The following is a 24,941-nucleotide window of genomic DNA, read 5'->3' on the forward strand; positions in this document are numbered from 1 at the left end:
CTTACCTTACCTTGAGGTGGTTTGGGCATCTGATAAGGATAGCTCCTGGAAAAGTCATGTCCCACTGGGAGGACACCTCGGGGCAGACCCAGGACACGCTGGAGAGATTATATCTCTCAGCTGGCCTGGGAACACCTTGGTGTTCTCCCGGACAAGCTGGAGGAGGTGGCTGGGGAGAGGGAGGTCAAGTCAAGTCAAGTCTTCCATCTGCCAAAAACCATAGTCAAGTCTTGCCTAACCACCCTGTGGCCCATCATAGTTGACATGAGCAATAGCTCCATATAAAGAGAGTTTCTGTTAAATAAAATAGCTGCTGTCTCCCCATTCTTAAAACACCTGGTGTGGACCCTGAAGACCACAGTAACCTCTGCCCAATTTGAAACCTTACATTCATCACTAAAATCCTGGAAAAAAGCAGTCATTGCGCAACTCCAGCAAAGCGTGCCTCTTCATGAACCTTTTGAACAGCACCAAAACTTCTCTCATCAAGATTAAAAATCAGACCACATCAGCGTCCTCATTTTTCTGGCACTTTCAGCAGCTTTTAAAACATTCTCCCATTTTATCTTCTTTGACCACCAAGCTAACTATGCTGGCCTCACTGATGTAGGGCACTCCTAATTTCAACCTGGACTCCACCCTGTTAGTCTCATCACATACAGTGGGGCAAAAAAGTATTTAGTCAGCCACCGATTGTGCAAGTTCCCCCACCTAAAATGATGACAGAGGTCAGTAATTTGCACCAGAGGTACACTTCAACTGTGAGAGACAGAATGTGAAAAAAAAATCCATGAATCCACATGGTAGGATTTGTAAAGAATTTATTCGTAAATTAGGGTGGAAAATAAGTATTTGGTCAATAACAAAAATACAACTCAATACTTTGTAACATAACCTTTGTTGGCAATAACAGAGGTCAAACGTTTACTATAGGTCTTTACCAGGTTTGCACACACAGTAGCTGGTATTTTGGCCCATTCCTCCATGCAGATCTTCTCGAGAGCAGTGATGTTTTGGGGCTGTCGCCGAGCAACACGGACTTTCAACTCCCGCCACAGATTTTCTATGGGGTTGAGGTCTGGAGACTGGCTAGGCCACTCCAGGACTTTCAAATGCTTCTTACGGAGCCACTCCTTTGTTGCCCGGGCGGTGTGTTTTGGATCATTGTCATGTTGGAAGACCCAGCCTCGTTTCATCTTCAAAGTTCTCACTGATGGAAGGAGGTTTTGGCTCAAAATCTCACGATACATGGCCCCATTCATTCTGTCCTTAACACGGATCAGTCGTCCTGTCCCCTTGGCAGAAAAACAGCCCCATAGCATGATGTTTCCACCCCCATGCTTCACAGTAGGTATGGTGTTCTTGGGATGCAACTCAGTATTCTTCTTCCTCCAAACACGACGAGTTGAGTTTATACCAAAAAGTTCTACTTTGGTTTCATCTGACCACATGACATTCTCCCAATCCTCTGCTGTATCATCCATGTGCTCTCTGGCAAACTTCAGACGGGCCTGGACATGCACTGGCTTCAGCAGCGGGACACGTCTGGCACTGCGGGATTTGATTCCCTGCCGTTGTAGTGTGTTACTGATGGTGACCTTTGTTACTTTGGTCCCAGCTCTCTGCAGGTCATTCACCAGGTCCCCCCGTGTGGTTCTGGGATCTTTGCTCACCGTTCTCATGATCATTTTGACCCCACGGGATGAGATCTTGCGTGGAGCCCCAGATCGAGGGAGATTATCAGTGGTCTTGTATGTCTTCCATTTTCTGATGGTTGCTCCCACAGTTGATTTTTTCACACCAAGCTGCTTGCCTATTGTAGATTCACTATTCACTCTTTGAGGCTGTGGACAGGTGTCTTTTATACAGATTATGAGTTCAAACAGGTGCCATTCATACAGGTAACGAGTGGGGGACAGAAAAGCTTCTTACAGAAGACGTTACAGGTCTGTGAGAGCCAGAGATTTTCCTTGTTTGAGGTGACCAAATACTTATTTTCCACCCTGATTTACGAATAAATTCTCTACAAATCCTACCATGTGGATTCATGGATTTTTTTTTTCACATTCTGTCTCTCACAGTTGAAGTGTACCTCTGGTGCAAATTACTGACCTCTGTCATCATTTTTTTTGGGGGGGGGGGGGGGAACTTGCACAATCGGTGGCTGACTAAATACTTTTTTGCCCCACTGTATCAAATCCATCTCTAAATTTGCCTTCTACAACCTAAAGACTCTGCAGCTGAAACCCTCATTCAGGCCTTCATCACGACCTGCAGTGATGTACTGTTTATTCTGCCTAATAAAACCCTGGAAAAGCGACAGCAGTTCAGAACTTAACTGCCAGAGTTTGCCCTGGAAACACCCCCACCCTTGACAAAAAAAGATACTTTAGCCTAGCTGATAAAAAAAAAATCCCAACAGACTGAAAAACAACTTTTCATTCCAAAGCATAATGAACAAAAATCTGATCTGATCAAATTAAACTGTATTTGTATAAATGTATGTAAATTAAACACAGCTTGTGGAAAAAAGCGATGAAATTTATATTTTACTATGAAAAAAACTTGTGACGTCACATTTCCTTTTCTTTGCAATTTCCAAGTTTCCCATGATATTTTATTCAGTAACCTTCTATAGCATTATCTTGCTTCATGTCTTCATTATGAAAAACAGTGGGTGTGTGCAGTGATTTCACGTACAGGGTCATGGTTAGGTTACTTGGTAGGAAGCTTTTTGAATAGATGCAAATACTCAGGTACTGACAACTAAACAGGAAACTGAGCTAAGAAAGAAAGGGAGTACCAGATTTTTCTTTCACAAGACTGATCATCAATCTGAGTTCATGATGCAGCTTTATGGAGCTCTGATCCTGTGTGTGACTGTCTGTCAATAAGAAAAATATTTCATGATGGTCATGCGTGCCTTGACAGATAAAGAAATGTAGTGGGGTTTAAAGATGATCTTAAAAGCTTGAAGGAAACTAAAAGGTTAAGTAAACACAAAGTTAGCAGGTCAATAATGAGTTATAATACTAGCTTAAGCGAACAGCAAACAACAACTGTTTAGTTTTACGGGTGTTACATTGATCCCAGATTTTAAAGTGAAAAAAAGGATAACAAATAAAAAAAAAGCAAATCAAAATGAAAACGAAAGAAACATATTTCTAGTTATTATAAATGTATGAAATTGTCTGACATTGCGTTCTGCTTCATTCTACAGCACGCGGATTAATGTGCTATAGGTGCACAGTTGCGGACCCTAAACCCTGCACAAACACCACATCTTGTCCTGTCATCTCCAACCGTTGTTAGTCTGTCAGAATTGGCAGTGAGTAGTTCACTCGTTTTGGAAGTTTTCCCCTCATGTCTTGCAGGTGCTAACATAGTCACCAAGGGCTACCTTGGTATTGGCATTATGTTTTGGCCTGATTTATAACTTTTCTTTATGACTTGCTATAAAGACGACCTGTGTAACAGCGCCCAGTGCCATCCTGGTGCTGTTATCCTCAGGCATCATCAAATTCCTTTTCTGAGGCTTTTGGAATGATCTTTCCATGCTGCACTTTTTTCTGATTTTATTTTGTAGAACTAAGGATGAAAGAAACAGCTTTGGAGTGAAATGAGATGTATGTAGCCGGTGTATCAGAAAAACTCGGGAGAGTTTTCTCCAAGCATGACATCCCAGTGTATTTCAGACCCAGCAACACTCTCAGACAGAAACTGGTTCACCCGAAAGACAAAACTCCAAAACACAGACTTAGCAACGTGGTGTATGCTGTACAGTGCAGCGAGGAATGCCCAGACCTCTACATTGGAGAGACCAAACAGCCACTTCACAAGCGTATGGCACAACATAGAAGAGCCACCTCCACAGGACAAGACTCAGCTGTCCATCTGCATCTTAAGGATAAAGGACACTCTTTCGAGGATGCCAATGTTCACATTTTGGACAGAGAGGACAGATGGTTTGAAAGAGGAGTGAAAGAAGCCATCTATGTCCACTGTGAGTGACCATCTTTGAACAGAGGCGGTGGTTTACGACACCAACTGTCTGCCATCTATAATCCTGGGCCATCTGACCTCAGGAATTCGCATGATAAGGTGGGGCCAGGTTTCACAATGAACACACCCGAAACTCTGGCTGATTGGGACCCACGCCCAGTTTCCCACCTTGGCTCAGGCGATTAGAGGATCATCAGAGGGTCCTTTTGTCCCTCTGTGGGGGGTCACTCCCACTAGGTTTATATCTGGGACTCTCCACCATTTGACCTTAGAACTGAAGAAGCTTCTCAGATGAGAGGTGAAACGTCTTCAAGCAACTTAAAGAAGTCCAGACGCTTTTCTTTGCAAGCTCCTTTGACTACGATGACCTGGATGACTGAGAACCTTCACAGACGTATAAAATGAAACAAAAACTGTTACTGCTATTTTCATCTGTCACTTAGAGAAGTTCAGACTTTGAGGAATTCAAATTATGTATTGCTTGAATGCAATGTTTTTCTTAAAGCAAATGAAAATGCAAACAGAAAATATATTTGCATGTTTATTTCAGTAGTTTGAACTGGGATTGAGAAGAAGGCAGGATTTCTTTTGTTTATTTCATTTTACTTAAGCAAAGTAGGAATCAAAGTAGGAGTGGAGAAAAGGGTGAATTTTAGGTCAGTAAGAGGAACTCGACATGAGAAAGTCACCACTTAAATATTTCCTAAACACGAAGCTTCAAATAACAGTTTTTAGCTTTCATTTTTATATAAAGTTGATCTGATTCAAGTTGAAGTTTCAAGCATCTTGTTTCCAGCTTTATTGGAAGCTTATAGCTTCTCATAAGATTTATGGTGTCATTTTTCAACACTATGCAATTCTTCTACATTAAGGGGACATATTTTACTTAAGGATTATTATTTTTTTCTGATTCTCTGTATCAGTACCTAACAATACTTAACAATTCCTTGTAATACTTGAAAAGCAGTTGATCAAGAGTTTAACAACTGCAGATTTAAGGGAAACGAGAAACAAAATTGAAGTGTTAACATAAAAGTCTTAAGTGTTAGTATTTGTTCATTAGTGAATAGCTTCAAGTATTTTACAGGAAAGAAAGGATGTATAAATTTCATTGGAGCGGGAATGAGGATCAGCACATCCAAATCTGAGGCCATGGTTCTCAGCTGGAAAAGGGTGGAGCGCCCACTCCGGGTCGGGGATGAGTTCCTGCCCCAAGTGGAGGAGTTCAAGTATCTCGGGGTCTTGTTCGCAAGTGATGGGAGAAGGGAGCCGGAGATCGACAGATGGATTGGTGCTGCGGCTGCAGTGATGCGGACGCTGCACCGGTCCGTCGTGGTGAAGAGGGAGCTGAGTGTAAAAGTGAAGCTCTCAATTTACCGGTCGATCTACGCCCCTACCCTCACCTATAGTCACAAGCTGTGGGTAGTGACCGAAAGAAAGGATCGTGGATAAAAGTGGCGGAAATGAGCTTCCTCCGAAGGGTGGCTGGCCTCTCCCTTAGAGATAGGGTGAGAAGTTCGGCCACCTGCGAGGGGCTCAGAGTAGAGCAGCTGCTGCTCCACATCGAAAGGAGCCAGCTGAGGTGGTTCGGGCATCTGACAAGGATGCCTCCTGGGCGCCTCCTGGCTGAGGTGTTCCGGGCATGGCCCACCGGGAGGAGGCCCCGGGGCAGACCCAGGACACGCTGGAGAGATTATATCTCTCGGCTGGCCTGGGAACGCCTTAGTGTTCCCCCGGATAAGCTGGAGGAGGTGGCTGGGGAGAGGGAGGTCTGGGCTTCTCTGCTTAGGCTGCTGCCCCCGCGACCCGGCCTCGGATAAAGCGGATGAAGATGGATGGATGGATGATTTAAAGTATTTGGCAAGAATCTGATGCATAATCTTAGTTCTTGTCTTCCCTTCCATAAATTGATAGTCTGACAGTGCTGACATTTAACAGGGTGTGGTTATTTGGGCACTTGCTAGGAGGCTTTTTGAAGAGATGCAAATGCTCAGGTCTGAAAAGAAATTAGGAAGTTGAGCTAAGAAAGAAAGGCTCAGCACTCGGAAGTATAGGAATCGAGAATCTGTTCTTGTGGAGAATGCATAAACTTCACACTTATGCTACTGTCCTGTTTTAAAGCTTTTTAAATGTAAAACAATATTGGGTTATCTCAAAAGGGCTATCTAAATAGAAGTTTTTATTTATTGTTATTAAATTATACGAGGAAGCTTTCCTGTCCTTTGGCTATGACTCACAGTGACTGACAGTGAGGGGGCGTGGTTATATGGATCACTTGGTAGGAGGCTCTTTGAAGAGATACAAAAGCTCAGGTTCTGAAAGCAAACGAGAAAGTTGAGCTGAGAAAGAAAAGATTAGCAGCAGCTTTTTCTCTCACGAGACTGATCAGCAATTTGAGTTCATGATGCAGCTTTATGGAGCTCTGATCCTGAGTGTGACTCTGTCTGCAGGTAAGAAAAATATCTTTAAAACCAACTGTTTGTGGTTTTAAAGATATGTAGAATACAGCAGACTTTAAAGGAGTCATTTCTTGGTAAATATTGGGGCATAGAAAACAGGCTTAAAAATACAAACATATTTACTTATTTTGTGGTCAGTAGAGGAATATTTTACAGACTGAGAAGACTTCTTAAGATTTCACTTCTTATATATGACCCAATTTCTGGCAACTCTCTCAAAGGGCATAAAAAACTCTCAATAATTTCTAATGTGTTTGAAATTGTGTTTTTATTTCTATAGTATGTGGATTAAGATGCTACACATGCACAGCTGCCGATCCTAAATCCTGCATAGACACCAAAGCTTGTGCTCTCGCCTTCGACCGTTGTTTCTCTCTCAAAGTAGTAGGTGAGATGTTATCACATATCACAAGCTCTATCTAAAACTAAATGCTGAATGTCTGCTGGCTCTTGGTCACATCATGCTTTGTAAAGTTTCTGTCTGAGAATTTTCCCCTCATGTCTTACAGGTCTTAATGTAGTTACAAAGGGCTGCCAAACCAGTGCATTATGTGTTGGGCCTGTGTCTTGCTGTGAAGGGAACCTGTGTAACAGCGCTATTCCAATTGGTCCCAGTGCCATCCTCCTGCTGGTATCTTCAGCCATCCTCAATTTTTTTTTCTGAGGCTGTGGAATGATGTTGTTTCCTTGCTGCACTGTTTTCTGACTCTATTTTGTATCAGTAGTGTCATGGTCCTGGGTCGTGTGATCCAGTGTTGAGGAGTTTTATGTATCTTTTGTTTTCATTTATGCTTTAGCTTAGTTCGTCTAGTTAATTTCTAGGGTGCTGTTTAGCCCTTTGTTTCTTAGTTGTTTATGTCATCTCCCTGTACTCAGTCTCCCTGGTTCGTGCGTCTACCTGTCATGCGTCATGTCTGCGGGGTTATGTTTAGTTCATGTCATGTCTAATCTCCATGTTTCCTGTTTTACTTTGAAACTCTGTATTCAATGTCAGTGTATTTAGTTTCACTTCTCCTGTCCTGTCTTTAGGTTCATGTGTGTCAGATGTGCTCCCATGTGTGGCCACTTCCCCTGATCATCCCTCATGTGTATTTAGTCTCTGTGTTTCATGCAGTCTGTGTCACGTCGTCTGTGTTCCCACCCTCCATGTCCTCACGGCCAGGCTTTACACTCATCATCATGGTCCTTTGAGTCTTCTTAGTTTATCAGTATCTGTTTCCCAGTTTAGTTAAGTTGAGTTTAGTCACGGTGTTTCTGCTTTGTGTGAGACCTGTCATCAGCCATAATAAAGGCTCGCTTTCAGCTTAAGTTTACTCCGGTCTACTCTCTTGTGTTCGCACCTGGGTCCACCACACACACCACCGCACAGTCTGTCTCCTCAGATCGTGACAAGTAGGGAAGAAAACTTTGAAGTGCCTGAAATAAAACTGCCATTGCTATTTTTATCTGTCATTCAGGGAAGTTGTGGGTTTGACCTATCAAAATACTGTATTGGTGAATGTAATGTTTGTTTTCCTAAAGCAAATAAAAATACAGAAAATATATTTGCATATTTTTTGAATACTCTGAACTGTGTTTGGGATTATACCAAAATATTTTTGTTCATTTAATTTTACTACAGCCAATGAGGGCTCCGAGCAGAGGTAGTTTGCTCTGTAATGTTACCAGCTGGTTTAAAAAAAACAAATGTAAAAACTTTATGCTAATTTACAGAGTACTTCTTTTTTATACTTTAAGAGGAACTTAACACAAGGAAGTCCTGACTTCCTAAACATTGAAGGTTCAGATTTTTTGCTGTATTTATGTTATCGCTGATATATTTTTAAATAGTACACATTAAATAGAGCTGTTACAAACTGAAGATTCTTGGTTTCCTTGTTTACAATTTTATTTTCAATCATTTGAAACTTATAAGCTGAATCATCACTGTATTTGACAATTACAACTTGCCATATAATTCTTCTAATTTTAGGGTGTAATCAGACAGTCAGTGACTCATTCAAGCTTTCTTTTTATTTTGTTTTTGCATAATCTTAGTTCTTGTCTTCCCTTCCATAAATTGATAGTCTGACAGTGCTGACATTTAACAGGGTGTGGTTATTTGGGCACTTGCTAGGAGGCTTTTTGAAGAGATGCAAATGCTCAGGTCTGAAAAGAAATTAGGAAGTTGAGCTAAGAAAGAAAGGCTCAGCACTCGGAAGTATAGGAATCGAGAATCTGTTCTTGTGGGGAATGCATAAACTTCACACTTATGCTACTGTCCTGTTTTAAAGCTTTTTAAATGTAAAACAATATTGGGTTATCTCAAAAGGGCTATCTAAATAGAAGTTTTTATTTATTGTTATTAAATTATACGAGGAAGCTTTCCTGTCCTTTGGCTATGACTCACAGTGACTGACAGTGAGGGGGCGTGGTTATATGGATCACTTGGTAGGAGGCTCTTTGAAGAGATACAAAAGCTCAGGTTCTGAAAGCAAACATGAAAGTTGAGCTGAGAAAGAAAAGATTAGCAGCAGCTTTTTCTCTCACGAGACTGATCAGCAATTTGAGTTCATGATGCAGCTTTATGGAGCTCTGATCCTGAGTGTGACTCTGTCTGCAGGTAAGAAAAATATCTTTAAAACCAACTGTTTGTGGTTTTAAAGATATGTAGAATACAGCAGACTTTAAAGGAGTCATTTCTTGGTAAATATTGGGGCATAGAAAACAGGCTTAAAAATACAAACATATTTACTTATTTTGTGGTCAGTAGAGGAATATTTTACAGACTGAGAAGACTTCTTAAGATTTCACTTCTTATATATGACCCAATTTCTGGCAACTCTCTCAAAGGGCATAAAAAACTCTCAATAATTTCTAATGTGTGTGAAATTGTGTTTTTATTTCTATAGTATGTGGATTAAGATGCTACACATGCACAGCTGCCGATCCTAAGTCCTGCATAGACACCAAAGCTTGTGCTTTCGCCTTCGACCGTTGTTTCTCTCTCAAAGTAGTAGGTGAGATGTTATCACATATCACAAGCTCTATCTAAAACTAAATGCTGAATGTCTGCTGGCTCTTGGTCACATCATGCTTTGTAAAGTTTCTGTCTGAGAATTTTCCCCTCATGTCTTACAGATCTTAATGTAGTTACAAAGGGCTGCCAAACCAGTGCATTATGTGTTGGGCCTGTGTCTTGCTGTGAAGGGAACCTGTGTAACAGCGCTATTCCAATTGGTCCCAGTGCCATCCTCCTGCTGGTATCTTCAGCCATCCTCAATTTTTTTTTCTGAGGCTGTGGAATGATGTTGTTTCCTTGCTGCACTGTTTTCTGACTCTATTTTGTATCAGTAGTGTCATGGTCCTGGGTCGTGTGATCCAGTGTTGAGGAGTTTTATGTATCTTTTGTTTTCATTTATGCTTTAGCTTAGTTCGTCTAGTTAATTTCTAGGGTGCTGTTTAGCCCTTTGTTTCTTAGTTGTTTATGTCATCTCCCTGTACTCAGTCTCCCTGGTTCATGCGTCTACCTGTCATGCGTCATGTCTGCGGGGTTATGTTTAGTTCATGTCATGTCTAATCTCCATGTTTCCTGTTTTACTTTGAAACTCTGTATTCAATGTCAGTGTATTTAGTTTCACTTCTCCTGTCCTGTCTTTAGGTTCATGTGTGTCAGATGTGCTCCCATGTGTGGCCACTTCCCCTGATCATCCCTCATGTGTATTTAGTCTCTGTGTTTCATGCAGTCTGTGTCACGTCGTCTGTGTTCCCACCCTCCATGTCCTCACGGCCAGGCTTTACACTCATCATCATGGTCCTTTGAGTCTTCTTAGTTTATCAGTATCTGTTTCCCAGTTTAGTTAAGTTGAGTTTAGTCACGGTGTTTCTGCTTTGTGTGAGACCTGTCATCAGCCATAATAAAGGCTCGCTTTCAGCTTAAGTTTACTCCGGTCTACTCTCTTGTGTTCGCACCTGGGTCCACCACACACACCACCGCACAGTCTGTCTCCTCAGATCGTGACAAGTAGGGAAGAAAACTTTGAAGTGCCTGAAATAAAACTGCCATTGCTATTTTTATCTGTCATTCAGGGAAGTTGTGGGTTTGACCTATCAAAATACTGTATTGGTGAATGTAATGTTTTCAGAGGTGTGGACTCGAGTCACATGACTTGGACTCGAGTCAGACTCGAGTCATTAATTTTATGACTTTAGACTTGGGAAGTTGTGGGTTTGACCTATCAAAATACTGTATTGGTGAATGTAATGTTTTCCTAAAGCAAATAAAAATACAGAAAATATATTTGCATATTTTTTGAATACTCTGAACTGTGTTTGGGATTATACCAAAATATTTTTGTTCATTTAATTTTACTACAGCCAATGAGGGCTCCGAGCAGAGGTAGTTTGCTCTGTAATGTTACCAGCTGGTTTAAAAAAAACAAATGTAAAAACTTTATGCTAATTTACAGAGTACTTCTTTTTTATACTTTAAGAGGAACTTAACACAAGGAAGTCCTGACTTCCTAAACATTGAAGGTTCAGATTTTTTGCTGTATTTATGTTATCGCTGATATATTTTTAAATAGTACACATTAAATAGAGCTGTTACAAACTGAAGATTCTTGGTTTCCTTGTTTACAATTTTATTTTCAATCATTTGAAACTTATAAGCTGAATCATCACTGTATTTGACAATTACAACTTGCCATATAATTCTTCTAATTTTAGGGTGTAATCAGACAGTCAGTGACTCATTCAAGCTCTCTTTTTATTTAGTTTTTTTAATATAAAACTTATTGTTGCAGCCAGGAGCTATACAAATGTGCCCCCCTTAGACTGCTTTTAAGCCCCAACACCCCCCCCCCCCCCCTTTTTTTTTTCTCTCCACTGAGCTATCTCTTATAAGAGTGAAAACAGATATAAGATCCCTTGAAAAATTATATAATGAAACTTGTATGTTTTGGATACTTACTAAAACAATGTATGAAAGTAATGCGAAAGTGGCCACTTTCATGAGTAAATCATGTAAGCCTTATATGATTTACTCATGAAAGTGGCCACTTTCATGAGTAATCACATATAAGTTTTTACTATTTCTTTTCCGTATGGGTAGTTAGCTAACATAAACTACTGTGAGTCTATCAGCAGCAACACAAAAGAGTAGTTCCCTTACATAAGTTAATGAGTCTCAGATCAGAGCCTTCATATTCAACTCTAATCATTGAGAACTTATACTGATATTAAACATATTTAGAAAAAATACATTGAAAAATGATATTTTTATTGTGAAAATAACTTAATGTTATAAAATAACATAAATCTTGAATGTCAGCATATTTTTTATAATACTTAGAACTGTGTTTGGGTATATGGCAGAATCATTTAGTTTATTTAATTTTACTACAGTCAATGGGGGCTCAGAGCACAGGTAGGCTGCTGTGTAATGCATTTTAAACAAAATAAAAGGAAACAAACTTAAAGTACTTCTTTGTATACTTCAACAGGAACTCAACATTAGGGAAATCCCCTCATAAATTTGTCCTAAATGCAAGAGTTGGATCACAGTTTTTAGGTGTTTTATCTCTAAGCAGGGGCAATTCTAGGATCAGAGCTTAGGGGGTGCTGAGCACCCAGAGAGCTGCCCAGCCAGGCAAGATAAACCTGTCTCTGTCAGTCCCTGCATCCTTAAATGTTGTCCCGAGTTCTCTCTGACTGTCTCCTTGGTGCATTTAAACCCCTGTTCCTCCCTGTCCTCATCGTCTGTTGTCTTTGTCTCCTTTATCAGTCATCATAATTGTACCCTCTCTGTGAAAGTCTGCAAATGTCTTTATTAAATCATAAGATTCTTAAATTCATCAAGTCTCTCTGTGCCTGGGTACAAATAAATTATTACAAAATATTTAAAAAAAAACTATAAAAATGGAGGAAACTTTGCCTGTGGTAGAATTTATGCAATGTATGAAAAAATCTTTGCTGCAGATACTAATGTGACTATTTTAATAATACTAATTTTGTGTTGTAAGATTTATGACTTTCATGCTTTCATAGTGGTACTTGGGAGAGCTTGACATTTTTATCAGGTGGTACACACTGTAAAAAGTTTGAGAAACACTGAGAAGTGTATGTGTGCTTTTGGAAAACATTTAAAGCTGCTGTACAGAATCTTTGAAACAAGCTTAAAGCATTTTTAGAAACAGAGCACTCAGCTTCTCTTTACAGCTCCTCACTCCACCAGGGCTGTTTGGCACTTTCTGATAGTGTGCAAATGTGATGTACGTACTGCGGCAGTCATACAGACAACTGGACGGTCCAAAAGTTGGCCGACCTATTACTGGCTGAGGTTTTAGTAGAGTTGTGGCTGAACCACATAAAAATATATCATTAATTTTAATCTCCCCGATCAATTGTAATGTTATGTTGGAATGTTGTTAAAGAGGGTCAAAAATGTTTCAACCCAGTTTGTTTTGCAGATTCTGTATAGCAGGTTTAATATAGGGAGAACACAACTTCCAGATTGTGTGTGTAAAATCAGGTTTTTTCTCTTTGTCACTTTAACAGTTTCTGTTGTGCCTGTCACTGTTCCCTGTCTGTTTTCTTACCTGGTTCTTCCTGACCTTGTACTTTCTCCTCACGTTCCCCTCTTTCCTCTCTCCCTCTTTGGACTGATAATCATACACAAATAGATTGTATTCAATTAGATGAAAAATTACATTAATATAAAAAATACTATTAAGATCACTAACAAAAAGTCCTCTCTCAGTGTACTTTCAACCAAAAGGCAAATAACCAAACCACATGAACATCTAATAAAACATATAAATATTGAAACACTGATCCAACATTATTCTCGATTGATGGATCATTTGATCTTACACTTTTACCTGAATGTGGCTCCTTTTTTTGAAAAAACTTCCTTATATCCATTATGAACCTGGCTGTCTCTCTGTACACACACACACACACACACACACACACACACACACACACACACACACACTGGGAGTTATAAGGTTAATGGGCATTCAGTCAGTTAGCTAGTTAGTATCCATTTCAAACAGGACAGTGGTAACAACAGCAGGCTGCGGACAATTTTAAGTTTTAGGTTTTAAATAGGCTGTATACATTTCAATGGGAGCAACGGGACAGTCAAATGTTGCTGGTTTTACTACAGAGCAGGACGGATTGTAGAGTAGCAAACATCATCGGAAAACATGTTTTCAACCCTGCAGGTTACCTGGGTGTAATATTTCTCAGCTAAAAAGAAACATGGTCTGACTCCTACCTAACTATATAAAGATTAACTGAAGGTTAAATGCAGCTCACATGTCCTGTTTTAAGCCAGGCACTAACACCTCCACTCCACTGCGTCTCAGCCACCATTGCTCTGGCAGAAAGGGCGCTAGAGCCAGAGCAGGGGAGAGGCGAGCTGGAACAAACCATTTTGGGGGGGGGGGGGGGTATCTATACTTTTGTTGTTAAAATGTTATGTCTCAAACAAGTACAGTACTGTATGCTTTTTATATTTTTAGTTGTGTGTCACACAGGGGCGGAGCGTGGGGGTGGCTTACTGGGCTTAAGCCCGGGTTGTTTTGTCAGAAGCCCGGGGTATTTTGGAGTGCAATTTTTTCATAGTTAGATGCCTGGCTGACAACTGTATAAAACAAAAAGTACACACAATATTCGAAGCACATAGTGCACACTGTGGGAGTTTACGACTGTGCGTGAATCCCCCCCTGATATTGGTATGATCCAAGCTCAGGCACTAAGCGACTGAGCGAGGGGGCGGGGCAGCTGCTGCCCGTCAGTGCGCTGTTGGAGAGACGGAGCCAGCCATACTAAGGAGAGCTTAAGTTTGACCAGGTACCAAAGCAAATCATTCGTACTGTACAAATAATGTAAATATGACGGTGCATCACGAAAGATTGATATCAAACTGATCACTTGACCCATATTACGTTACTTGCTCTTCAAGTGAATCAACAAATGGCGAAATGAAAAGCCGAACAAATGCTTTTTTTTTAGAGTCTTAGCTTACGTGTGTTTATTTCATATTTTCAGTTCTTACCCTCCCCGACTAAATCGGTTTCAGTTATGTACTGAAATATAAGAATGGACATTAGAGGGTTCTTTCAAAGAAAAACTCAGGTAAATGTTATTTTATATATTATGCTTTGTATGTTGTTCAGTATATTTCTATGCAAAACAAGAGGGGTTTCAGTACACAGCAGGATATTCACATTTGTAACCAGATATTTACACTTTAGGGAGAAAACATAAAACATTTTTACTGTACAACATCAATTTAGAGTAAACTTTTGTTTTAGATAAATATTGAAATATCTTTTGAATTAGTTAAATGTCACAATAAAGAGAGACAGAGCTTTCTGTTTTTTATCACTTTCATCAAATTTAGGAGTACATGTACACTAAGTTTATTGTTAATTAATAAGAAAACTGCAGACGATTCCATTCTGAGCTGAAGAAGCTTCTGATAGGTTAGTAGAGTCCATGTGAGTAAATTGGTGGCACAGCTGTGGATGCATATAAGGCAAAACACAGAGCCTGTTTCTGTGACATGGGGACATCAAGAGATGTCAACCAAAACACCAGGAAAAGAACTGTGGAGCTCCATAAGTGTGGCTCAATTTTGAATACAATTTGGTTCCATTTGCAATTAAGAAATACAGACGATTTCTCTCTTTACTCTTAAAGTTAACAAATATGTTTTTTATATTTATCAATCTAAAAAAATAAACATTTAGTCTGATTTGATGTTACAATTAAAAAGTGTTTTTATCTGAAGAGTTTGTAAATATCTGTATATTTGATGATTGTCAGCACAAAGAGGGAGAGAGGAACAGAGAGGGAGAGAGAGGGAGATGGAGAATGAGGACAGAACAGAGATGAACAAGAGCAGGTGAGACTCACATGTTAGTCAAATGGTTGTTTACCAAAAGTATCACCGTATCATAGGTACTCATGTATCTCATACCTAGTGTTTCTTTTTAGGTTTGTTATTTTTCAAATTCTATATTTATTAAGTTATGCAGGCTTGTTTGCACAACAAGGCTAAATAATTATATAAACCTTTCTCAATCTAAATATTGTACTTTGGTAGAATTAAAAAATAAATGTAGTGCAGGTCTATGATGATTTTTAGTGCTACTATCATCTAGTTCTGATTCTGGTTCTGTCTTGGTTAAGTCCCAAGTAGTGCTGATTTTGAACTGTTGTAGTCCTGTTTTAATTCTGGATCAGTTCTTGGTCTGGTTGAATTGGGGTTTAGTCCTCGTGTCTTGATACAGCCCTGATTTTGTTCTGCCTCGCTGCTTAATTAAAAAACTAGTTTAAGGTGTTCTGCACATGTGATATATATTTTTCCCTATATGAAGTCATTCTTTTTTGAACAAAACTCAAAACAGAGCCAATTAATCTTTCAGTCATTTCCCCCCCCCCCCCCCCCCCAAGGGAAAAAAAATCCCACATGCATACTATCCTTTAGGGCTAAGCCCCGGGTGTTTCAAATGTCTGGCTCCGCCTCTGGTGTCACACAAACAGCAAATATTGTCAAAAAAAGTAAGAACAAAAAAGCAAGGATGCACACTGTTGGCTCAATATTAATACAATTGTATTTATAGTCAGGAGGATAAACAAGGAATAAAAAACAATAGCAAACACTGAATGTAGTGTTTGACAGTGTTCTGAAATACAACAAAAAAATCATGGAACTGGGACTTGACAGCAGCCGTGGACCAAACGAAAATCACACGGGAAAATCACCACAGCCTAGACACCCAGCGCTACACAAATAAAAGAAGTGTGTGGAAACGACTCACCACCTACGGTCCCAGGGACACTGGCGGATCCTCCATTCACTAAAAAAAAGAAAAGCACAGGACCAGTGTTGGTCAAGTTACTTGAAAAAAGTAATTAGTAATTAATTACTGATTACTTCTCCAAAAAAGTAATCTCGTTACTTTACTGATTACTTGGGGCGATCGTGGCTCAAGAGTTGGGAGTTTGCCTTGTAATCGGAAGGTTGCCGGTTCGAGCCCCGGCTTGGACAGTCTCGGTCGTTGGGCAAGACACTTCACCCGTTGCCTACTGGTGGTGGTCAGAGGGCCCGGTGGCGCCAGTGTCCGGCAGCCTCACCTCTGTCAGTGCGCCCCAGGGTGGCTGTGGCTACAATGTAGCTTGCCATCACCAGTGTGTGAATGGGTGGATGACTGGATATGTAAAGCGCTTTGGGGTCCTTGGGGACTAGTAAAGCGCTATATAAATACAGGTCATTTACCATTTACTTATTTTTAAAAGTAATTAGTTACTTAGTTACTTTTTAAAAACATGATACACAACCTGAATAGGTAATAAAGCTATAGACCTTTAGCCCAATTATATTTTTTATGCATAATCCATCATATAAAATGTAATCAAATGGAAAAAGTCTTTTTTCAATCTTTGTTTTATTAGTTTTAATCTTTTAACTTTATGCAAATTGCATCAAGCAAAAATTCCAATCCAATGCAACTTTATTTATATAGCACTTTAAAAACAATAAAGTTGACCAAAGTACTTTCCAATAATAAAACAGAGATAACAGTTAAAAACCATACATTAAACAGACAAATAATAAATATAAATAATAATCAAATAAATAAATAAGTGAAAAAGAAGATAAAAATAAATCAGTATATATATTAAATATTAAGACATGAGTAAAATAGGCAATAAAATATACAATGAATAAAATTAACAAAATAAAAAGATTAAGAGTGACCAACAGCTGACTAAAACTGACTACAAGCTGACTCTGGTACTACACCTAAAAAGCCTTTGACAAAAAGTGTGTTTTAAAAAGTGATTTAAACATTCCAAGTGTTGTGGTCAGCCTACTATTGAGGGGCAGTTTATTCCATATTTGGGGGCCACAACAGCGAAAGCTGTCCCCCCCCCCCCACTGTTTCAGTCTCGACATGGGGACAGCAAGGAGTGACTGGTCAGTTGATCTGAGAGACCTTTGTGGAATGTATCGGTGTAGAAGGTGTGTTTATACTATTTCAAATAGATGCAAGTAAAACACAGCAGAAAATAAATAAAATCAAAGACTCAGCGGCAATAAGTCCTGTTGTTCTTAAATCTATTTTCACCTGTTTAGCAGGAGTGGGGCAGGTGGAGGTTTGCCCTGGTGCAGGTGTGCTGCAGCGGCCATGTCAGTGTCCGGGATAAGGGGGTTTCTCTGTGAATTTCACATTCCCGTGGCAGCGTACTCGGTGCTTGCACAAAAGTTTAGGGTTTTTTTTCCCTGTAAAAAGAAGTTTTCTTCCCACGCAGTGTACAGAGGACGCTAATGTTTTTGTCACTTTTTACAAAATCAAACTCAAAGTAAGGTCAGTACTTCCATGCTTTAAACTCTGCACAGTCATACTCTCTCCTGCACTTGATATATTATCCATTGTTTATCTGCACACGTCTGTGACCACGAACATTGCACTCGCTTATGTCATTGTCATGACACTCTTGCAAACAAAATCATGGTTTAGTAATGCAGCATGCTTACGGGAAAGTAACAGTAAAATATAAAAGAAGCTTCAATTCTTCGATAAAACAGATTACACACTCACACACAGCGAATCAGAATCAGAATCAGAATACTTTATTGATCCCTGGGGGAAATTATTTTTTGTTACAGTGCTCCACTGTAAGACTGGAGGACTAACTTCGATTGCAGTACAGCTCCCCACAAAGTGGAACCAGCAACTCAAGCGATTCAGGGTTCCCAGCACCAGCACGACACTCGGGCAGAGGATCGCTCTAGTCCGACCACGGAGGTGTGAGTGCAAGCAACAGGGCAGAATGAGCTGAGTAAAACCAGGCAAAACACTGAGGAAAAAAGATAAAACCAGATAATAGACAAAAGAGTCGCCAAGACCGGACAAGGCAAAATGAAACGAGACAACACAGCAGTTCCACCAAGGAGGAGCCCTAAAACAACGGCTGGGCAAGCGTTTTGATCCTCCAATTAAGGCATTATTATTATGTTATATATCTTGAGATATTTTAAGTTTAAATTTCAGCTCAGTGAAGCACCTTAAGCACAAGAACTTTTTCAGTATCGTATTTTTCAGACTATAAGTCACACTTAAATTCAAATTCAAATTCAAATTCAAATTCAAATTTTATTTGTCACGTACACAGTCATACACAGTACGATATGTAGTGAAATGCTTGGACAACTGCTCGTGACCTAAAGAAAACAAAAAAGGAAAAGGCTATGAATAAGATAGGAAATAAATATGAAAAATTAAAAAGGGTAAATTTAACTAGGAAGGAATAAAATATTTGTTCTCCCTCAAGAACTCTGGTAATCAGACAGTCAGTGACTCATTCAAAACTTATTGTTGCAGCCAGGAGCTATACAAATGTGCCCCTCTTATACTGCCTTTAAGTCCCCAGCCCACTTTTCTCCACTGAGCTATCTCTTCTGTCACTACCCATATGGAAAAGATATATATAAATCTTATAAAGTTTGTATCTGTCTTGTGTGAAACTTGTATGAAAAGCATATAAGAGTGAAAACAGATATAAGATCCCTTGAAAAATTATATAATGAAACTTGTATGTTTTGGATACTTACTAAAACAATGTATGAAAGTAATACGAAAGTGGCCACTTTCATGAGTAATCACATATAAGTTTTTACTATTTCTTTTCCGTATGGGTAGTTAGCTAACATAAACTACTGTGAGTCTATCAGCAGCAACACAAAAGAGTAGTTCCCTTACATAAATTAATGAGTTAATGAGACTCAGATCAGAGTTCAAGTCTAAGCAGTTTTCTTTTTTGTATATGAGAACTTATACTGATATTAAACATATTTTTTAATACAATAAAATTCTATTTTATTGTAAAAATAACTATGTTATAAAATAACATAAATGCTGAATGTCTGCTGGCTCTTAGTCACATCATGTTTTGCGACGTTTTCTGAGCGTTTTCTCCTCATGTCTTACACATTTTAACGTAGCTTCACTGCCAAAACAGTGCAACATGTGTTGACTCTATATCTTGCAGTGAAGGGGATCTGTGTAACAGCACTATTTCAACTGGTCCCAGTGCCATCCTGGGGCTGGTATCTTCAGCCATCCTCAAATTTCTTTTCTGAGGCTGTGGAATGATGTTGTTTCCCTGCTGCACTTCAGATTCTATTTTGTATCAGTAGAGCAGAAATAAACAACTTTGAAGTGCCTGATATGAAATAAGACTGTCACTGATATTTTCATGTATCATTCAGGGAAGTTCAGGGTTTGACCTATCCAAATACTGTATTGCGTGAATGTAATGTTTTCCAAAGTAAATAAACATGCAAACAGAACATATATTTGCATATATTTTGAATACTCTGAACTGTGTTTGGGAATATGGCAGAATCTTTTGGTTTATTTAATTTTACCACAATCAGTGGGGGCTCAGAGCACAGGTAGGCTGCTGTGTGATGCATTTTAAACAAAATAGAAGGAAACAAACTTAAAGTACTTCTTTGTATACTTCAACAGGAACTCAACATTAGGGAAATCCCCTCATAAATTTGTCCTAAATGCAAGAGTTGGATAACAGTTTTTAGTTGTAGGTGTTTTATCTCTAAGACATGTCAGAGTGATGCATGCAAACACAAAATAAAAAATAGTAAGGGAGGAAATACTTGTTCACAGCACTGTATGCTTCATCCAGGAAATTAGTGGATTCAAAAAACCTGGGTAGAAATGCAGCACACTTGAACAGGTTGAGCTCAGACTGGCTGCTTGTCATTTAGCTGGGGTCTTCAGCCCTTGACTGTAACGTTGTCTGTGATGTGGCCTATGCAACCATGAGTGGCAAAGTTTATTTACAGCACTGATAATGTCATGTGTATCCACCAGGGGAAGCAGTGTGGAGCCCATTAATTTAAAGCCTCGCTAACTTTTAATTATACTAAGGCTGCAAAAATGTATTAAGTAGATCACAAAGAGTACAGCCAAATGTGAGCAGGTACAATGTAGCGTCCATCCTCCTGACTTTCTGGACTTTCCAAAATGAGAATAGGTAAGAAATCTCACTGTACATTAGTGTAGCACAGTATTGCCTGTGTACTGTTCTATAGACTGTGAAAATACTATAAAGTATGTTTCACATATTTGGGAAATGTATTCCTATATTGTATTCCTACACAGTAGGCCTATTTACAGTATTTTACAGTATACTTATATTTTTATTGCAGAGTTGAAAGCTTACCAGCACAAGGTGGTCGAGAACGTCTTCTGTCTCCTGAACAGGAGACTGAAATCATAAACATGGTTCTAGAAAATAATGCCATAACAGTACAGCAAATACAAAGAAAAGTAATAGAAGACAACAACATATTTCAAAATATTGATAGGGTCAGCTTAGAACACCGGACCATGTCTTGCATAGAAATAATCTGAAGATGAAGCAGCTCTACAGGGTGCCATTTGAATGCAATTCAAAAAGAGTCAAAGAATTGCAATACAACTGTGCAAGTAAGTCCCATGCAATCCTACAATTGATGCATACTCTCAACACTGTGTAAATTACAGTACTATACAGTAATCATAGTCTGATTATGCTTCACAATAGTGACCACTCCAAGTCTGTATTGCTTATCATGTGTGTTTCAGAGTCCGTTACTGGTTCACTGTCCAATCACGCTTTTTAGTTGTTTATCTCCCTCCATATTCTCCATCCCTCAATTCCATTATAAGGAATCTTTTTCTGCCTGAAGATGGAAAGTCTATGACCGGAATCCACACACACATATACCCGTTCCCCAAGCTATGGACGATGCATGTGGAGATACTGCAGTTGATGCTGTCATGGCCTGATTCGCCATGCTAGGCAATATTTGCCCTGCTGATCATGCTGATCTTGTGATGTGGATGAGGTGCTGTTGCCAGACTGAAAGAGAAGATATGATGCAGCATAGTTGCTTTTTGTTTTGTTTTGACTGTAACTGTATTGTGGAGATACAGAAATTCTTTTATTGCTGCCATATAATCGGCATCATTATAACTGCATTAATAACATTCTTTACAGCATTATTTCATCTAATAATATTTCTCACAGTACTGATATTGCATTAAAGTTGTTTATTGAAGATGTTCATTTGAGGATCCTTCCATTATGTGAACTTTTATTACAGGTATGGTTAGAAACATTTCATACACATTGCATATTTGTGCTTATTTCGAGTTGATGTTCGGTTCATTAAGGGTTTTAAGCTTCACTGGCGTGACTGTCCAGGTGATACATGCTGAGGGAAACTAGAACATAGAAGGATGATTGCATGCATGCTTACAATACATATAACACATATAATCTAGGAATGTGTCAGGCCTGAGGCCTTAACTCATTTGGTGTCTCACTATATTTTACTCTACTTGGCAACAGATGACCAGAGTCAATAATTAGCCCCAGAGACCCAGAGGGCTTGAAGTTTATTACCTTGTATGGAAGGTGTTATAGAAAAGAGAAGTTCTATGTCTGTTTATAGCCATTAAAGATGTACAAGATGTACCATTAACTGTGACTAATGTCTGGAACCTATTGTAATCTGTAATTGACGCCATGGGGGGGCGTGTACCCCACTGCTTTATAAGTGTCCACAACATGAATTTTGGTCAGAAGACATATGTTGATGTTTTCTCCGGGCTGTTAATAAACTCACAGTTTGATTGCACTTTTCTGGGGCCTCCGTGGTTTGTGACACTGCTCTACATTGATTGATTTCGCGACAGTATTCAGTACATTCTCCTGTTGTTTGTATATGTAGACCACGGTATGTGCAACTTTGTGTTGGTTGGGATGAACACTGTGTACATTATTTTTGTGGGGAAAATACAGTAAAATATCTAGGGTAGATATCTAGGGTTTGGTTTCTTTGGGTGCGTGGATTGGATGGGTTGTTACTGACATCTGGTGGGATTTTCTTGTCAATAGCACCTTTAGAAATATATTTACTTTTTACGTGCTCTAGAAGACAGAAAGTGACGCTTGCATTCCATACTTATTGTTGACATGTGTTTCTGAAATGATTATTTAACCACACTGTGAATTTCCTTGCACAAAACGTAAAATCTCAATTTAAACATGAATTATTAATTGCTGGGTCCTATCAGAGAAAGGTAGGTCGATTTTACATGCAATACAAATGGGAAAGTCAAGACGAGAGCACTCCAACTGCACAACCATTATGTAAGTACCCGTGTATTCTGCTCGCAAGAAATAGCCAGAAACATGTGGTTGTCTGTTCGAAACATTTTTGGTGTGGAAAAAAGTTGGTGAGAAACTGTTTTATGAAAGCAACCTAAAGCATTGGCACTTTGCTTAAAGCTATTGTTAGTCATTACTATTTACATACTGGCTACTAGTTTATTTTGATGTTGATGTTTATGTTTAAGTTCATTAGGTTAGCTAAGTTCACTTGTTTATTAGATGCCCCACGTGTTTTCTACCCCTGTATTGAAGTTTACCTCACCCTTTATGTGTTTCATGTTTGTGTGTCTTATGTTATCAAGTTTTGTGTTGTCATGTTTCCTGTTTTATTATGAAAGTCCCGTGCAGTATGTCTAGTTTTGCTTCCCCTTGTTAGGTCTGATTTGTCCCAGCTGTGTTCCCACCTGTTCCCCATTCCTCATTACCCTCTTGTGTGTATTTAGTTTGTGTTTTCTCATTCAGAGTTTGTCAGGTCGTCTGTTGTTCTCGTCATGTTTCTATGCCTCCATGTCTCCAGAGTTTATCACGTTCAGGTTTTTACCACGTTTGAGGTTTTGTTCTTTGTCTTTTGTATTTAGCATTTAGTTTCTCCCAGTTTAGTTCAAGTTAGTTTCTCCCCAGTGTGTATCTGCCTTTTTGTTTTTGTACCTTTTTATCAGCCTAATTAAACTGCTTACCTTATGTTATATTCAAGTTTTCTTCCTCGTTCCTTCGTGTCTGCATTTTGGGTCTACTGCCAGACTGTGACAAAATTGTGTACAGGCATGCTGTGCTATCTTCAAATGTTGTTCTTCGTAGCTCTATCAAACTTCTGACAAATTCCAAACGTAGACAACAATTTTGAGACTTTTCACCTCATACCTTAGAATGTATAAAACTAGGTGGAAATTACATGTGAAAACACCCTTTTGTTTAATATTAAAATATAAAGTCAACAAGTCTGCCATTTATTTTAAAGTTGTTCCTGAATTTGATATTGATAAAGGTCTCAAAGTACTCTGAGTTCAATCTAGATCATTTGATGGTAATGCAATCTTAAATCCTGAAATTAAAACCGTTATACAAGTCGGTCATAATACTTACAATAGATATCTGCTGAATGGTTCAGCAACCATTCAGCAGGTTATATTTTTGAGACATTATTTCTAAAGCATACTTTTGTATTCGTGCACCTAACAATCATGCCCTGATTAAAAAGAAAAGGTAACTCCTTATCCTGAGAAAGATTAATATGTTAGATTTAGGAAACCCAATTATGAGTTTGTCCCAGGTTCAGGCTGGAAATTCTGGAACAGGCATGGCAAGATGGCACATGCCTCTGTGAGAAGGCCTGTGCTTCTGTTGTTCATATTACACAACAGAAATGAAACCAAATGCTAAAGATATGTATTTTGTATAAACAGCTTTTACATGTATTCTAACATAAATTTTCCATCAAATGTTAATGTAACTACAGTATACTTTTACTTACAGAACTTATCAAGCACATACTGATGGATGTGAATATTGAAAGAGTTTAACAAAACTTACAGCTTGTGTAAGCGTGCTCTAATACAACATTAATACACTTCACTTTGCTATATTTGTCCTTAAAACATTTTACAGTAACAATAAATCTGCTGCTCTAAGACCACTTTATAAATACTTTCATATAATTTTTCACTTAAAACTACACTGTGGTAGAACTACACAAAATAGAGAATGATGGGAGTTTGTTTTACAATGACAACTTTCTGATGCACACTTACTTCCTGTGCCTGTACACAAATAGACCACAACAGAAAAGTTCTAATAATTTGTTGTGAAAAAACAAAGGTGCTATGTTCAAAAAGGCTTTAATGAGCCATAAAGAAAACATAGAATTCAAATTAAAAACAGCTGACACTTACACCAAGGGTACCTTAAATTTATAGTCACACTGAACATGGCAAGTTTCCCTCATGCTGCAGACACCTAAAGATGTTTGAACACATGTAGAGAGCAAAGTTATTTTTCATTTGATATGATAGTTTATTCAGTAACACTACAGCATAGTTTTAGTTCTTTCCTTAATTTCCAAAAATGGTGTCTGGCAGTGATGTCACTGAGGGGGCATGGTTATTCATGAAACTGTGGTTTCTCTCACAAGACTGATCAGCAATTTGAGTTCATGATGCAGCTTTATGGAGCACTGATCCTGTGTGTGACTGTCTGCAGGTAAGAAGTTGGTGTGGGGTGTGTGAGGGACCAAGCAGC

The 24,941-nt window shown here is 39.0% G+C and overlaps 2 protein-coding genes across 2 annotated transcripts; both read left to right on the plus strand.

Moving 5' to 3' along the window:
• Window positions 1-5,869: 5,869 nt before the first annotated feature.
• On the plus strand, window positions 5,870-7,206 carry LOC113034427 (prostate stem cell antigen-like). Its single transcript, XM_026188985.1, has 3 exons — window positions 5,870-6,452; window positions 6,742-6,849; window positions 6,971-7,206. The coding sequence occupies exons 1-3, from the start codon at window positions 6,404-6,406 to the stop codon at window positions 7,123-7,125; spliced, it is 312 nt and encodes a 103-aa protein (XP_026044770.1). The 5' UTR covers window positions 5,870-6,403; the 3' UTR covers window positions 7,126-7,206.
• A 1,547-nt stretch (window positions 7,207-8,753) lies between these two features.
• Window positions 8,754-9,817, plus strand: LOC113034428 (secreted Ly-6/uPAR domain-containing protein 2-like). Its single transcript, XM_026188986.1, has 3 exons — window positions 8,754-9,063; window positions 9,353-9,460; window positions 9,582-9,817. The coding sequence occupies exons 1-3, from the start codon at window positions 9,015-9,017 to the stop codon at window positions 9,734-9,736; spliced, it is 312 nt and encodes a 103-aa protein (XP_026044771.1). The 5' UTR covers window positions 8,754-9,014; the 3' UTR covers window positions 9,737-9,817.
• The last annotated feature ends 15,124 nt before the right edge of the window (window positions 9,818-24,941 follow it).

Source organism: Astatotilapia calliptera, chromosome 12 (genome assembly GCF_900246225.1).
Source record: "Astatotilapia calliptera chromosome 12, fAstCal1.2, whole genome shotgun sequence".
Classification (NCBI taxonomy): domain Eukaryota; kingdom Metazoa; phylum Chordata; class Actinopteri; order Cichliformes; family Cichlidae; genus Astatotilapia; species Astatotilapia calliptera.

What these genes read in the sequence shown, in the direction of transcription:
- LOC113034427 (XM_026188985.1), top strand. Translation starts at nt 6,404, where the DNA reads ATGATGCAGCTTTATGGAGCTCTGATCCTGAGTGTGACTCTGTCTGCA. An exon ending in GAGTGTGACTCTGTCTGCAG is followed by an intron (nt 6,453 to 6,741) that starts GTAAGAAAAATA and finishes TTATTTCTATAG; the next exon opens with TATGTGGATTAAGATGCTAC. An exon ending in TTTCTCTCTCAAAGTAGTAG is followed by an intron (nt 6,850 to 6,970) that starts GTGAGATGTTAT and finishes CATGTCTTACAG; the next exon opens with GTCTTAATGTAGTTACAAAG.
- LOC113034428 (XM_026188986.1), top strand. Translation starts at nt 9,015, where the DNA reads ATGATGCAGCTTTATGGAGCTCTGATCCTGAGTGTGACTCTGTCTGCA. An exon ending in GAGTGTGACTCTGTCTGCAG is followed by an intron (nt 9,064 to 9,352) that starts GTAAGAAAAATA and finishes TTATTTCTATAG; the next exon opens with TATGTGGATTAAGATGCTAC. An exon ending in TTTCTCTCTCAAAGTAGTAG is followed by an intron (nt 9,461 to 9,581) that starts GTGAGATGTTAT and finishes CATGTCTTACAG; the next exon opens with ATCTTAATGTAGTTACAAAG.